The sequence below is a fragment of the Argiope bruennichi genome, chromosome 8, assembly GCF_947563725.1.
Source record: "Argiope bruennichi chromosome 8, qqArgBrue1.1, whole genome shotgun sequence".
NCBI classification, from domain to species: Eukaryota; Metazoa; Arthropoda; class Arachnida; order Araneae; family Araneidae; genus Argiope; species Argiope bruennichi.
The window spans coordinates 39,359,632-39,375,645 of record NC_079158.1 but is presented as its reverse complement, the minus strand read 5'-3'; the positions used below and the strand labels follow the sequence as shown (position 1 = coordinate 39,375,645).

The window sequence follows — 16,014 nt, the reverse complement described above, 5'->3', positions numbered from 1 at the left end:
AAATATCTCAAATTTTTCAACACAGAATTTGAACATAAAGCTTTAACCATCATTTCTATGTTCCGATATAAAAAAAAACATTATATGATTTTATACACATATAATATTATTTCCATACTGAATTTAATTCAGCATAAATTAATTTTATAATTTTTCTTAACTGTCAGTGGATTTCTAATTCTGTGAGGAAATGGAATGAATTGTAACACAGAAAATTAAATTCATCATTTGATGGAAAAAAAAGATCATAAATAATAGATCAACCCATAATTTGAGATTTTTTTTAGCTCAAATAAAATCAAATTAGATGAATTGGAATAAAGCATAATCAGATTATTACTTTGGGCAAATTCTTGTTTCTTTAAGCACTTAATTAAAAGAAAGAACAACTGTTATGAATGAATACCAAAATTTGGAGCTTGTCCATCATTAAAAATAAAATAAAACTTCTCTGCATTAAATGAATTCATATTTAAAAAATAAATAAAATGTTTTCAATCAAATAGTTTTTTTAATGTTATATAGAATACTTTATTTAAAAATTAAGACCATTCCTTTTTCTAAAAAATAATAAGAGCAATATTGTCTAGTGAAAAAAAATGTCAACTCTCATATAAAATATAACATTGTAAATGGTAAAATCTTTTTAAAAACATTAATGGAATCATGTAAAGCATTAGAAAGATAAAATATCAATTATTCACGTTTCAAAATATTATAATTTTTTTTCATACTCAAATGTCATTTCTCAACTTACTTGAATTCGCGGTCCAGTATTTATTTTTCCAAATCGAGTTGTTCGCCAATTGTCTAATATTAACAAAGCACAATAAATTTTTCCGACTGTTATTTTGATACCTTGCAAATCTGAAAATTTCCAAAATAAAAAAATTGTTATATATATATATACATATATATTTAGGTTCAATAAGCTTACTTTTAATGACTTTTTATCAAAATAAAAGTTGAAAGGTCTTTTTTAAAAGGATGTAACTCACCATCATCAGGTGGTAAGAGCTTATCGATTGCTTTTTTGGCTTGCAATGGCCATATTTTTCGAATTGTTTCTTTCAATTCTCTATCCGCTTGGTCCATTTCATCAACTATAAAAAGAAAAAAAGTAAACATTAGTGAATTAGAAATGTATGAAAAAGAAATATACTAAATTTCAAGAATCACAACTAAGTAAAGAAATAAATAAACAAAAGCCATTTAGAATGATAAATTCCACATTTAAAGTAATATTTAAACAAAATTAGTTTTGAAATCATAAAAACTATTTTATTCCAAACTGTAAAAATCACTTACTTGGTCTGATTTTTATACTAAGATTTTCTCTTATTAAGGCAAATAAAGTAGTTGTGAAGTTAACTTTTAAATCAGGAGAAAGAGGCATATTCATTCTGATGAGTTTCTAAAAGAATGATAGATAATGGAACAATTTAATCATGAAATATCAAAAAGATTATCGACATAACCTTAAAAAAATATATTTAATAAATGCACACACAGAAAAAAAATGATGTTAAAATAATATACAACATTATTAATGTAGATTAAAACTTATTTCCTAAAAATGTCATAGCAATATAATTATACTTTTTTCCTAATAATCTGTGAACTAAATTCAATAATGCCTTCCCATGTATGAAAACAATAGTGATGAATTAATTCTTCAGCTGTCAGAGTATCTTAAATTTAGAACTCTCTTTTAGCAAAAAGTTTGTTATCTATATCTATACTTATAATAAAGCTCAATGTGTGTGTGTGTGTGTGTGTGTGTGTGTGTTGGCGCTCTACAGGCCAGGTCATTTGACATACAGCTACCAAATTTCGTACATGTATACCTTAGAGGTCGGGAATGTGCACCTGGGGTCCCTTTTTTTGAAATTTTAATTAGAATTTTAATTATTAATTAAAAACTAACTTTCCCGCCAAAAAAATTTTCCATTTTCCCCACCGCCAACTTTTTCGCCAAAATAATCTTCCATTTTCCCCAACGCCAAATGATTTAGGCTTTAGTTCTTTTTTTCTCCCAACAGTAATGAGGCTAGGGTTAAGATTTTTCGGCGGATTATTTCAAACGATTCTGTTTATTTTCTTAATGTTTTATGCATTTAAAATTAAACATTGTTAATTAATCCATGTTTCAGATTCATTCTGAAGTACTTTTGAATTAAAATAACACAGAATAAAGGAAATTAAAAATGTATAATCTGCATAGCGTTACCCCAACTGGCGTAGAAAAATTCACTCATTTGCGTTACCGTAAAAGGCGAAGAAAATTCACGCATGCGCACTGTGTTCTGATTGTTGGCATGGCAACCATTATCAACGGACGATTTAAATTACTTTTAGGTTAGTTGTATGCTTTTGTAAGTAAATTGTATTTATGTTAGTTATATATTTTTTGTATATGCTTATAGTTTTAAGTACATCGTTTTTTAAGTAGTTTTTTTTCACCTGTTTTCAATGATTTAAATTATTTTTAGGTTAGTTGCATGCTTTTGTAATTAAATTGTATTTATGTTAGTTATATATTTTTTTATATATGCTTATAGTTTTAAGTACATCGTTTTTTAAGTAGTTTTTTTTAACCTGTTTTCAATGATTTAAATTATTTTTAGGTTAGTTGCATGCTTTTGTAATTAAATTGTATTTATGTTAGTTATATATATTTTTTATATATGCTTATAGTTTTAAGTACATCGTTTTTTAAGTAGTTTTTTTTAACCTGATTTCAATGATTTAAATTATTTTTAGGTTAGTTGCCTGCTTTTATAATTAAATTGTATTTATGTTAGTTATATATTTTTTTTATATATGCTTATAATTTTAAGTACATCGTTTTTTAAGTAGTTTTTTTAAACCTGTTTTCGGCCGATTATTTTAAACGATTCATTTTATTTTCTTAGTGTTTGATGCATTTAAAATGAAACATTGTTAATGAATCGATCCGTTCATGATGAATCTGAGAAAATTTTGTTGACAAATTCTTGAGATATTACATAAATTAAGAAAGATATTCTTTAGTGCCCATAAAGTTTAAATGCTCAGTGACTCTATTATCAGTAATCATATTATTAAAAAAAATGCTTTGTTTCAGTAAAAAATATTATTATATTAATTGCAGATTAATCCTTTACACTTTAATTTAAAGCATAAATTCTACGAGGGGTAACAGAAAATTAGAGAGATACATATCACGTTATGACTGAAGGCCTTTATAATATTATGAGTGAATTATATGACTATCAAAATTTGAAGTTTTAAAATATTTTGCTGAAGAATCTATTAAAAATGGAATTGCATAAAATATTTAATTATTAAAATTTTAACGAACGTTAAGATTGGCGAACCGGCTGGTCGCCAAAGGCGGCTAGTATACTATAAGATTGAGATATTTTTTATCTAATCTTGTTCTACAGGAAACAACATTTGAAACTTTTTCAGAAATAATTACTAAAATTTAATTAAAGTTTGAACTCAGAATTTTTAAAAAATATGTAATAAAAGATATCTAAATATATCTTTTATTAATATATCTTAAGATATCTAAATGCCTGGAAGAAGAACTATAAGTCATCAACCACTGGATGTTGAGAAACAGAGAACTCATTTTTGCAAATTGTCACCTTCAGACTATTAACGTCTATTAATATGATATATGAAATCCTGATTTTCTAACGATTAACTCTATTTAACACTTAAATTCGTGCTCATAAAAAGTTAGCATTATTTGTTGTCTTATTTTGGATATGTGTCAGTTTACCTGTCACACATGTTAAATTAAGGCATTTTCTTAAAGAATCATTGTTGTCATTGAGTTTCAGTGAAAAATGGTTTGTCAGTCATCAGTTTATAGTAAGTTTCCAAGATATTCTAAAAAAATATCAAAAGAAGGAATTGAGATTTTATTTTTGTGAAACATTGTTTGAAGCTTCATTCGTAGTGCCAACATAAAGAAATTTTAGCAGTTTAGAACTGACCAAATATAATTCTTGGACAACATTTTAAAATCAAACAGTGCAATGGTAGATTGCAAGCTTTTATTGAATTAAAGCTTTATCAACAACTCTAATTTAGTACACTATGAATAACCCAGTAGGTATACAACAATAAACAATAAAAATATAATTGATTATGTAATGGTAGCAGAATTTTAATGAATCATTTGAATTTATGATAAGATGATTTTTAAGAGAGCCATGAACAAAAGAAGATGAACAAAAATTATGTAATTCAAAGTAATTATCAGCTGTGTAAGAGAAACAATAAATAAATATAGCAGACTAATGTCAAAACAACATCAGTCCAGATTTGTTTCTTTAAAATATTTTAATAATATTTTTAAATTACTTTGTGCTATCATTATTCAAGCTCTCTTTTTATAATTCCAGATAATTTTTTTTTACAAAACAACATAAATCTTACGAAGTGATAGCCATAATAACATTATTATACTTCCTTTGCTTAATGGCAAAAATGAGCAAGATTTAGATATATTTATGATATACAATTTAAATGAATAAATTATTCTATTCTAAATACACCCATATGAGAATTTTAAATAAAGTAGAAAATCATAATAAAAATATTATGGGAAGCCATAAATAATTGTCTACAACTATATGTGATGTAATACCTGCAATAACAAAGATAATTAACGCAATTACAATATAAAAAAGTAATTTTGAAAATTCATACCTTGTATGCTAATCGATAAGGACACTTGTTTCCAAACCCTAGAGGTGGATCCATGTTACGTAACATATCATACATTTCTGTATAATGAATCCAACCACTGAAAAAGTTTATAAATAAAATTTATTAGAAAATATTTAAAAATAAATAATGATAAAAATAACAATGAACTATATCATAGAATAAAATTCTTCCTAGATTCAAATATATACTATGTTCAATCCATGTTTTTACTTTAATATTAATACCTCAAATTATTATTACTAAAATGACAGAAATAAAATTTGATCTTATAAAAGCCTAAAACAAAATTCTTACTAGATGATAGAAAAACAATAACTTTGTTTTTGTTATTTAGAAGTATATGATCATAAACATAAACCATTTAAGTTCATATTTTCAAAGAAATTTCACTAGTTATATATTTTAAACATATAACAAATAAAATTTCCAATAAACTAAAAGCTTTAATGTAAAAAAAATTTCTATATAACTTATATTAATACTCAAATATATATATATTTTTTATTAAATGTTATCAAAAACACATAAATATTTATTAAAGAACGCCTAATAATCGCATATTCAAATTTTTTAGTTGATTTTTTAAACATTAAATACTAATTAGCAATGCGATTTCTCGAATAAGACATACAGGCTCCTTCACCATACAACTCCTTCCAATTAAGAGCCTATATATAGCTGCATTTGGAATGTTGGATCGTTTCCCAAAGCATCTTGAAAATTAGTAGCGTCTGGGATATAATACGATAATTCAATTTCATTACCATCAATATCTTGGCAAAAGTAAATGGCGTCTAGGGCATGTTTTTATTTTTTTCATTTCTTCTTTTATATTTGGATATAAAATTAATATAAAAACAGCAGCATTTTCTAAGATTGGTGCCCAGAATATTGCTACGAATTACACAATACGCAGAATTTGACATTATGAAATTTTAAGTTGAAAATATGTCTATTGGATGATGAAAATATTAAACACAGCTAAATGATCACAAAACTTCAACAGTAGTCAATAACCTATGTCAAGGTACAAAAACAGACCATACAAACAGAAATATGTAGATTAGAGTTATGATGGACTATCTGTTGGTCTTATGCAACTATCCCTACTTTCTACCAACATGCATTTTAATCAACTAAATTTTGAAAATAAACTTTCGATATTAAGTTGATTTTAAGTATGTTTTTGGTATTTCATAGTGTTTAGGAGAACAAAAATTCACAAATATTTAAAAACATATCGAAAAAAAAAATGTAACAATTAAAACATGCATTACTTCGGAAAAACTTTTTATTTGTTGTAGACAAGAATTCTTCAATTTTCAATTGAAAGTAATATTCAACAATAATAACTTATGAACATATATAACTTATGATATTCTATATAACAATTTACAGAATCTATTAGAAGCTTTCTAACAGCTGAACAGGATAAAGCTTGTGGCAAATGCAATTATCGAATTATTTAATTTTGCACTACAAGCTCCTGGTGCATTTGAAGGATAGCAATTTTTTGCGGTACTGATTTTTTTTTTTTTTCATGAAACTTCCTCTTTACTAAATTTTTCAAAGGTATTTGCTAAAATAGCACTTTAATTTGTTAATTTTATTACACAATCACAAAGTTTTCAGAAAATTATAATAAAAAGTCAATAAAAATATAATTTTTCTATCTTTTATATTATTTCAATGCATGTGCCATACATTGGTTTTTATTTTAATTCGTATTTAAGGTCATGAAAATGCTTAGATAAATATTCTCTGTTAATTATATCTTTGAAATGAGAATAACTGGTTGGACAACTAATAATTTTTGACAATAACATTAAAAATTATTTGAATATTTATCACAAATACATATAAAAATAATGATTTAGTTTAAAATATAGAAACTTTAAGATAGGAATTTGTTTCATCAATTAGTAAAATGAATATATATAGTTGTTTTGTAATAGTACTCATTGCATACACATTTAATGCATATGAATAATTTAGAGAAAATTGCTTACGTTGCCTGGGGATCATATTCTGCCCACATTCTAATGAATTCATCTAAATGATGTGCTCCAAGAATTGAAGAATCTCGAGTAAGATAATCAAAATTGTCCATAATAACAGCAACAAAAAGATTCAGCATCTATGATAAATGATTGAATATATCAGAATATCAAAAATTTAAGATTTTTTTCTATATCATCTGAATAACTATTTTACTGAGCTTTCACTTGAATTCAAATTAAAGCAATAGATGAAACAGAAAGAAAGAGAAATCATAAACACAACTGAATCTAGCATATCTGTCTGAATTTTTCTGTTTAAGTTTTGGAAGCTTTAATCATCTAGAAAGATATAGAAGCTTTTTATCATTATTGCATTAACAACAAACAAGGAAGTGCAATTTATACTATCACATTTCTAAAAAGGGATGTTCTAGCTATTCCAAGTAATCAGAAAAAACATATATGAAAACAGATCATGAAATTAAAACCTTTTTTTAAATTAAAAATAATTAACCTTTTTTATTTAAAGAATAATTCAATGCAGACAAAAATAAATTACACGATGTATAGATATATTAAAATTATTAATACATACAGTACTACAATTTTTAAAGCAAGCGCACAGAAATAAAACTGACACAAAGAAAAAGAAATGCAGAAACTTTTATAGTGATATGAGCACAATGTAAGAACTTCAATTTCGAAATATAGATTATGTTTCTGTTATAGATTACGTTAATTTAAAAATATAAAATAATGTATAAATAATTATATAGAAAAAAAAAATTCTATAATAGTCTTGAAAACATTTTTAAGACTACAACTAAAAAAATTGAAAAATGCAATTTTTTTTTGTACTTACTAAAAATGAACAGAAAAATATGAAGCTCACAAAATAAGCATATGCTAAGTTACTCCCGCATTCTTTCGGACCCTTTCCTGAACGTTCATCACAGGGAGATCCTTTAATGCATGACAACATTATTGCTTGCCATGCCTCACCAGTAGCACACCTAACGAATGTTACATTTCAATTAGATTTCAGGCTAATAAGTAAGAAAAACTGAGAACAGATAGAATTTTGGAGTTTTTTTAACTTTGTATAAAACCAGAAGTACTGAATTTTAAAAGCAAAAGATTATTCAAATAAAAAAGTACAAAAAAAAAATATAGATAAAAAAAAGTATAATTTTAAATATGAATTACTTTAAAAAATAATAATGCACATAGTGCTTACTATACAGCACATTTAATTATATCTGTTCTCAGTTCAATTTATGTATCATGCAGTACTACAACTATGGCATGCAACTTGCAACACAAAGCATGCACTATATAAAAAATGCAAATGCAACATGCTGCTTATGTATCTGAAAATGAATGGGTCAGCGCTAGCCATTATAAATAGACAACTGGGGGTTGTTTTTTGTTGTATAACGAAATATCAAGATAATTATACACAATGTAGATTTTTTTCAGATAGTAATTAAATTAAACGGAATAATATTAAATCAAATTCAAGGGAGTGATAAGGACAATGTAAATTTAATATAAAGAATGATATTCACACAAAAGTAGTAAGTAGACTTTGATTTTTACAACCCCCCCAAATTTATTGTTGATTATTCTTATAAAATACTAATAGCTCAGTATGTTTAATTTATAGTATTTTAATTTTATTACAAGTAAATGTCTCTCCATTAACTATTTACAGAGTGTATGAAAAGAGAAGTTTCTTCAAATAAACACAAGGAAATATTTTTTTAAATATTCTGGAACAATATTATCTATAATAATGATCATGAAACTCAATAAAAATGAAAATTATATTTGATAACAAAAAGTAACAAATAATTAAAAAAAATAAATCAAGAATCATTTTTATATTTTGGACATATATACACAGATTAAAATTTCTTTTTCTTTTTGTTTCATACAATGATAAGTAAAAAGGTCTTACACAATCATAATAGAAAAGAAAACAAATAAAATAACAAAATTTATTTTATATTCAAATCTCAGAATGCATAATAATTATTTAATCTTATTTAATTACTAATTATTCTCATTTTAAGGAAAATTTTTTTAAGTACATTATATTTTTCTTTACATATTTCGCAAAATACTTAACACTTTTAAATTTAATACGACTTACTTTGGTTATTAACAAATTTGGAAGCAATATATAAATTAGTACTCTAATGAAATCAACCAAATATATAAGTTAGATGAACATTGAATGAAACAAAAATTAAAATATTAAAATGTCCTTGATATTTTTTGGAAGATGTCTTTTGCTGACGCTGAAAGAAATATTATATCTAACATAATAATACCAGAGAAATGCAAATAGTAAATCAAATGAAAATATTTAAAAGCTTTTTTTTTTCAATCAAGGCAATTCTAAGACCATATATAATAATTGATTTTACAGGTTTTTCAAACAGAAAAATATTTGAACATAGACGTCAGGAAGTAATAGTGGAGGAAAAAGAATGTCTCTCTCATTACATCCTGCTAGGGAATATATTTTATTCAAAGAGTAAATATCAAAGATTTCTTTTGTTTAAAAAGAATAATAATTTAAGAATACATTTACATGAGCATTAATTTTTTTATATTATAGCTTTAATATAAAGGTTTTAATAATGTATTAATGCTTAATAAGCATTCTAAAAGGTAGGCACAAGTTACCAGCAAAGATATTAAAAATTTAAAAATTAAAAATCTGAATTACTAAATTCAAATACCTTTTATAAAATTATTTATTAATTAAATAAGTATTTGATTGATTTCTTTCCAAAATAATTACATTCTATATAAGCAGTTATTCTTATTTTAAAATTAAATTAATTAGATTTTTTTCATCAAACATATATTCTTTTTTGAAATAGAAAATAAAAACATTAATAGCTTATTTAACAGATAGAACAGAGGAAATTACTCAACATTAACAGAATTCAAAATTTTAAGATAAAAAAATGTTGACAAATGTTTAATAAAAGATAAATTTTTTTAGAAAAATTATCAAATTTTATATTTAGAAATTTAATAGAATTTTTACAACCATTAATTTTTCTAGTTAACAAAGGTTCCAGCAAAAAGGAAGCATTTCTCTCAAGTATAAACTAAAATAAAAAAGAAAATATCTTCTCTCTTCATCATATATATATATTTATTTATATATTTCACATCTTTTAACCTCAAAGAGGACAATTAATTATACACTTCATATTCTTGCATTAATTTCAAGCATGGGCCAGATAGTAAAAATAATATGTATTATTATTATAACACATATGCTAGTAAAATTTTGTATTAGATTTTGCATTTTTATACTATTGTACTAACTCAGGAGCCATCTAATTCTGATTTGTTGTAAACTTTAATATAACATTTTGTTTTTTGCTCATTATGTATAGAAGCTTTTTAGACTCTCTTAGCTTATAGAGATAAGATTTAATTAAGAAAATTTTGATAAATAAACAAAAAATAATATAATTTTTATCCAATATAAAGAATTTTGTCCTGAGAATTGCAGACAAAAGATTTTTTAAAAATTACAAGTTCAATAACTTGTATGTTTTTACTTTTACACTAAGTATAGGCATTATTTAACAAAAATATTGGAAATTATGTATAAAATTATCTGAAATTGAGTACAGGTTTAAAATGAACAGTTTATATTTGAGGAGTTGAAAGTCTAAGACATCAAGCCTATTTAAGTCAAATAGTTATAAAATACCATTTTATAAAATATTCTTTAAAAATTAGTCACATCACAACAGCTTAAGTTTTGAATGAATGTATTGAACTGACAATTTAAAGGCAGCCTGACCCATGTCAAGACTCTTGAGTCCACATGACACAATACAACTAAAACCATGAATGCCAGGTGCATGCACACAACATTTAGAAGAAGCATTTAAGTTTATTGAAACAGTACCTATGACAATTGTGTTAACACATGAAGCATACATGCATTTACTTTTGGCCACCTATCACTTATATTATTCCAATTTAATGTAGAAGTGATACTGAAGCCCATGCATGCTGTTTAAAATTTTTGATAGAGTGCAATTTGCATTGTGACATCTTTTGAGATCTGGAGCATGTTGTTGTATGATTAATTTAAGAAAATACATTTACAGAAAAATTATGTATCATAATTTTAATCTAGATTTTATGGATTAAAAATTTAATTTTTGTAAGCTAATTCTTTTTTTTTTCAAAAGAATTTTAAAAAGTATTCCAATAAATTTTAATGCTTATAAATCAAATTTAATTTAGTTTGGAAACTTTCTATATAAAAATCAGTTCCAAAACTCAATTTAAAAAATATGATGACAGCAAAAATCAGAATTTGGAGAAAAATTTACAAACTCCACATTAATTTGAGATGTTCTTTTGAATGTTCTCAAATGAGATACACATCAAATATTAGTTACATCAACCAATTGATCTATAATTTTAAGGTTAGAATTCATATTGCATAGTCTACTTTTGAAGAAACCTATATAGCATATCTTTAGAAAAAAAGCATATTCAAAGCTAATAATTTGCAAAATATTGGTTGGTACTTTTAAGTTGTATTTTTTTTTATCACTTAGTACTTACAAATATTGGTGGAAATTAAAAAGGGGAACCTTTGCTGATTAAACAACAATTCAAAAGGCGATAGTTCGTTTACAAATTTCATTACCATGAATAAATCTTAGACAGAAAAAAATTAAATAAATATAAATGAAAAGTAATGAAATCTTTCTACTTTTTATATAAAAAAATTTAAAGTTTAGTTATATAATCAAATGAAATTAATCCAGTATTAAATGCTCCAGATCGTCAATAATTTTGTTTAGATTGTCTTTTATTATACAACGTGCAAATTGCAGTGCAGCTGCCAATGATGTCCACACACCAAATACAACATGAAAAAACTCTGCGAGACTTCAACTTGCCTGAAAAGTAGCATTAGTCCTTGAAAGAATGAACGGAAGTTATTATGACGAGTAATTTGCTGTTCAGGGTTGAGAGCAATATTACCAAATACCTGGGCATGTAGAGGGAGAATATGTTAAAAGTATTTATTCAATCCCTCAACATATCTTTGAATAATATGAAAATACAATAAAACTTCATAATTAGTATTCTACTTCATAGAGAAAAGGGAAGGTTCTTGCACTGACCCACTAAAATATAAATGTGTCATTCCAATCTACTTATAAGTTTTACTAAAAATTAGAAAAAGATAAAAACAAGAATGCAGAAAAATCAAGAACGATACATATCTACACAGGTAATGCAAACTATTATCTACTCTACGATAAAGGAGAAAAATTAATGCTATATTCTACACTAAGACAAAATTACTTTGTTGCCATGATTGGTATCAACTTTAAAAGATCCAAGAAGCTGCTAAAAAAATGCATGCATGCAAGTACTGGACATTTTTAATTTTCTTGCTATTGGCTTTTTCAAGATCAGCTAAAAGCCTGAGGCAGATATGAAAATAAAAGTTATTGAAATAAAATTTGAATTTTTATTTAAAAATTCTGGATGAACATATATGGTTTCTTTCAAATTTAAACTGCATATGTTCAAAAATATGAAAGATATTTATACTTAAATCAAAAATATGTTTAAATTTATTAGAGTTTTTTTTGTGTCTAAAAGTAAATCAAAGTTTTATTATAATTGCTTGAATTTAGGAAAATCATATAACCTTTAACGTATTGCTTAATCTCTGGAAAAGAATTTGTTGTTGTTCATAGCAAGCTTCTATTGCTTTTATGCCAAATTTAGTGCAACAGGAAATAAAAGTCTTTTCAAAATATAACAAAGTGTTAAGAAGGCATTCTATAATTAATACAAAAAAGTAAAGAAATATTTTCTGTTTTCCTTCAATATTCAAGATCAAACCAGATTTCTGTTATAAAAAAAGACAGACGATGCTTTAGGAAATATAGTATAAAAGGAAACTGAGATAATTATTCATCGTGTGTTTTCAAAGTTCTGAAGGATATTTATTTCTAACTTTCTCAAAGTCAGATATTCAAGATTTGATTTTATTAAACCGTTATATTTTGAACTCTGAAAATGTTGAAATGCCCATGATAATTCAATATCAAAGAAATCTTTTAAGCATTTATTTTGATTTTTTGCATTATATTAATATATATATTAAATTAAAGGAAAGCACTTTACTATTAAAATAAATCATTTGCATAATTTTTACTATGAGATGTGTGTAGTTATTGCTTTAAAACAATTAATCAGGTAAGAATTAGCACAAGTGTCAGGGATATAATTATATGGCTTTTTTGAAAATTATACATGCACATATTTTTAAATAATATTTCTCTATTATGATGATAGTTAATCAGGCAACACACTGACACTATATGTATTGGATTTACCAGTTTTGAAAAGTAACATTAGAATTTAGATTTGTCCAGATTCTTTAACAGCAGTCACCAATTCATGACAACAAAGATGTTTGGGTGTTTCAGCCGTAGCTGACTCACCTAAATAAGAGCATGAGAGACTGTATGAAGGTATGGAAGTTGTTGTGGCGATTCATTTCTGTATCAGGATCAAACTTGATATTTCCAAAAACCTGTGTGTTGGTTACCAAGGTTAAGGGATGAAGACAGACAGAAGCACAAGGGAGAAAGGTTATGTTTAAGAACACACAACACAATAATAGATGGAAGAATAAAAGATTGAAGGAGAAAATAAAACATAGACAAAATAATACCTTATTAAGCTGAATTTTATATTATGAACTTGATTGCAGGTTCATGCATTCAAAGTGTTATACAAATAAAAAGATATGACATAATATCAATTTGTAACAGCTTTAAGGGACTAAACTTTCATTCAGCTTAATAAGACAATTTATTATGGCCAAGGATAATTAGTCAGGACAATAGAGGCTTTTTTCCATAAAATAATTAAGTCAGTAAGCAGGCATTAAAAAAAATAGGTAAGCTGTTTATTATAAAGAGCTGGAAACAAATGCATAGTTGGAAGAAACAAAAGGAAAAAGTAGGATAAAGGAAAACAGGATAAGGAAGTTAAAATTTCCTACATATGTGAATCAGCTAAGCCACAGGCTATTTTTAAAGTTTATTTCATATGTTTGTGAAATTTTGATCGGTTTCATTGATGTGATTACAGTCTCTATGTAAATTACTTTATTTTTTAAAAATATAATAAACTAAAAGTTTTCTAAACTAAATGATATGTGTAATATAAAAGAAGCTTATATATAAAAGAAGAGCCTAGTTTTCATAACTAAAACATCAAGGCTAAAAACTTTTATGATTTTAAATGCTATAATTAGAAATGAATAGTATAGTCTTTATCCCAAATAAAATATTTCTAAGATTTTTATAAATTATCAAATTTAAAGATGAAATTTTATAACCACATATTTTGATAGTGGGAGCAATGTTAACTTAAAATACAATCTAATAACATATAATTTCTTGTATAAAATAAAATAATATTAAAAATTTTAAAACAATAATTGCATATTAGATGATGAGCACAGTTATGATCAAGAAATTATATACATTTTTAGTCCAAGTTGTTTTCAGGAACAACTATATTCAATACCTGATTTTATTAGATGATTTCATTAGATTAAAATAAACATAATCTTTTAGTTAGAAAAGCTAACAAAAATGCATTAATAACAATGTAATGCCAGTTATAAAGATGTTAAAAGCTTAAACTTCATGAAGAGAAATTACAGAAATATTATATTTTAAATTAAATTTAAGTTTAATCAAAATAGACAATCAAAGCATTCTTCATGAATCTGACAAGAATCTAACAAGAATTCATATTCACTGCTGTAATGAAAATTTCAAGAAATGATAGCTTTTTCTGAACAATATAATATAGAAAATTGCTTAAAACCCATAATATATATTTAAAAAATTTCTGTTTTTAAGAAATTTTATGCTATAAATTGCATTCATTAATTTTGGATTAAATTAAAGTTACAGAATCTGAATTAAAGTGATATTTAAAATTAGTATCTATTTAGTAGGTTCTAACTTTTCAAGGAGACCATAATGATGGCCAAAACTCAACAATTTTCAATTTCAAATTATGATGTTTTATTTATTGAGCATTACTTTAATTAAAAGGTACAAAATTGCTGTATAAAAATTTCCAGTGACAAAGTTTCACTTAAAGGAATAACCAAGATACGGTAAGAGGAATTGTTATAGTTTTCAATATTTGAATAGATTCTATTGCAATTATTTGCATATGAATTATTAATATCTCATATTAATACCCAGTGAGTTAAAAAGCCTAAGAAATCGATTCAATTTTTAGTTCCTTGCAGAAAAATTATATGAGTTATTAGTATATTCAAGAATAATTTGATAAATGCAGACAGTTTCAATGATAATTTTTTCCCAACACATCTTCAACGTGAAATTATTTTTCTAATCCAGACAGAAGTATTTAAAATAATAACACCCAATTGTAAACACAATACTAAAAATTAAAATAACTTAACAAAATACTGATCTTTAAAGAGATAACAAAAATTTATAATTAAATTCGTAAGAATATTCAGTTAAAACATTTTTGGTCTATTATATAGAAGTAGAATAGAATTTTTACAAGTTGTTAAAAACTAGTAAAGAAATAACATTTATTACAAGACTTTGCAATATATAATTATATAACAACTGCTATCAATCTTCTAAATTTACATGGTGCCCAACAGAATTTTTAAATATGCGTAAAATTTTTGCTGAAATACAGGAATTTAAACTTCTATGAATACACAAATTTAAATTAAATAACCTAGTAACACAATAAAAGTTCAAAAACAATGCAAAATTCTAAAATATTTATAAAATTATAGATATTAAAAGAAAATTTTGGTAAATTATTTTTAATCATTGCTAATCAATAAAACATTTCTACTGATTTCATGTAAAGTAGAAAAATATGACTTTCTTTTAAACATTAAATAACTACAAAATTCATGAAAAGTAATACATTATATGTAGATAAAGAACATATAAAACAGGATTTTTTCGATTCTATTTTAAAAAATGCATTATTTTAAGTTAAGAAGCAAAGTATCAAAATTAATTTTGTACTGCTGTATCAAATTTTAAAAATTTAAATTTTATTCAATCATATAAGGCTTTTTAATTTTGATAAAATCGACTTTACATACCTGCATTCCAATAATGGCATAAATGAAGAATAACATAGCAATCAGCAAACATACATATGGAAGAGCCTGAAA

At 24.7% G+C, this 16,014-nt stretch overlaps 1 protein-coding gene across 1 annotated transcript in view; it reads right to left on the bottom strand.

Annotated features, from left to right (window-relative positions):
* The window catches only part of LOC129980819 (voltage-dependent calcium channel type A subunit alpha-1-like), a 129,091-nt gene that overhangs the window by 14,018 nt on the left and 99,059 nt on the right, over positions 1-16,014 (bottom strand). The window contains exons 33-40 of the mRNA XM_056091210.1: positions 15,943-16,008; positions 11,687-11,778; positions 7,591-7,741; positions 6,738-6,865; positions 4,708-4,804; positions 1,309-1,414; positions 999-1,103; positions 758-867 (exon numbers count right to left, since the gene is read on the bottom strand). Of these exons, the coding sequence (XP_055947185.1) occupies positions 758-867; positions 999-1,103; positions 1,309-1,414; positions 4,708-4,804; positions 6,738-6,865; positions 7,591-7,741; positions 11,687-11,778; positions 15,943-16,008 (855 nt within the window). The remainder of the gene's footprint in view (positions 1-757; positions 868-998; positions 1,104-1,308; positions 1,415-4,707; positions 4,805-6,737; positions 6,866-7,590; positions 7,742-11,686; positions 11,779-15,942; positions 16,009-16,014) is intronic.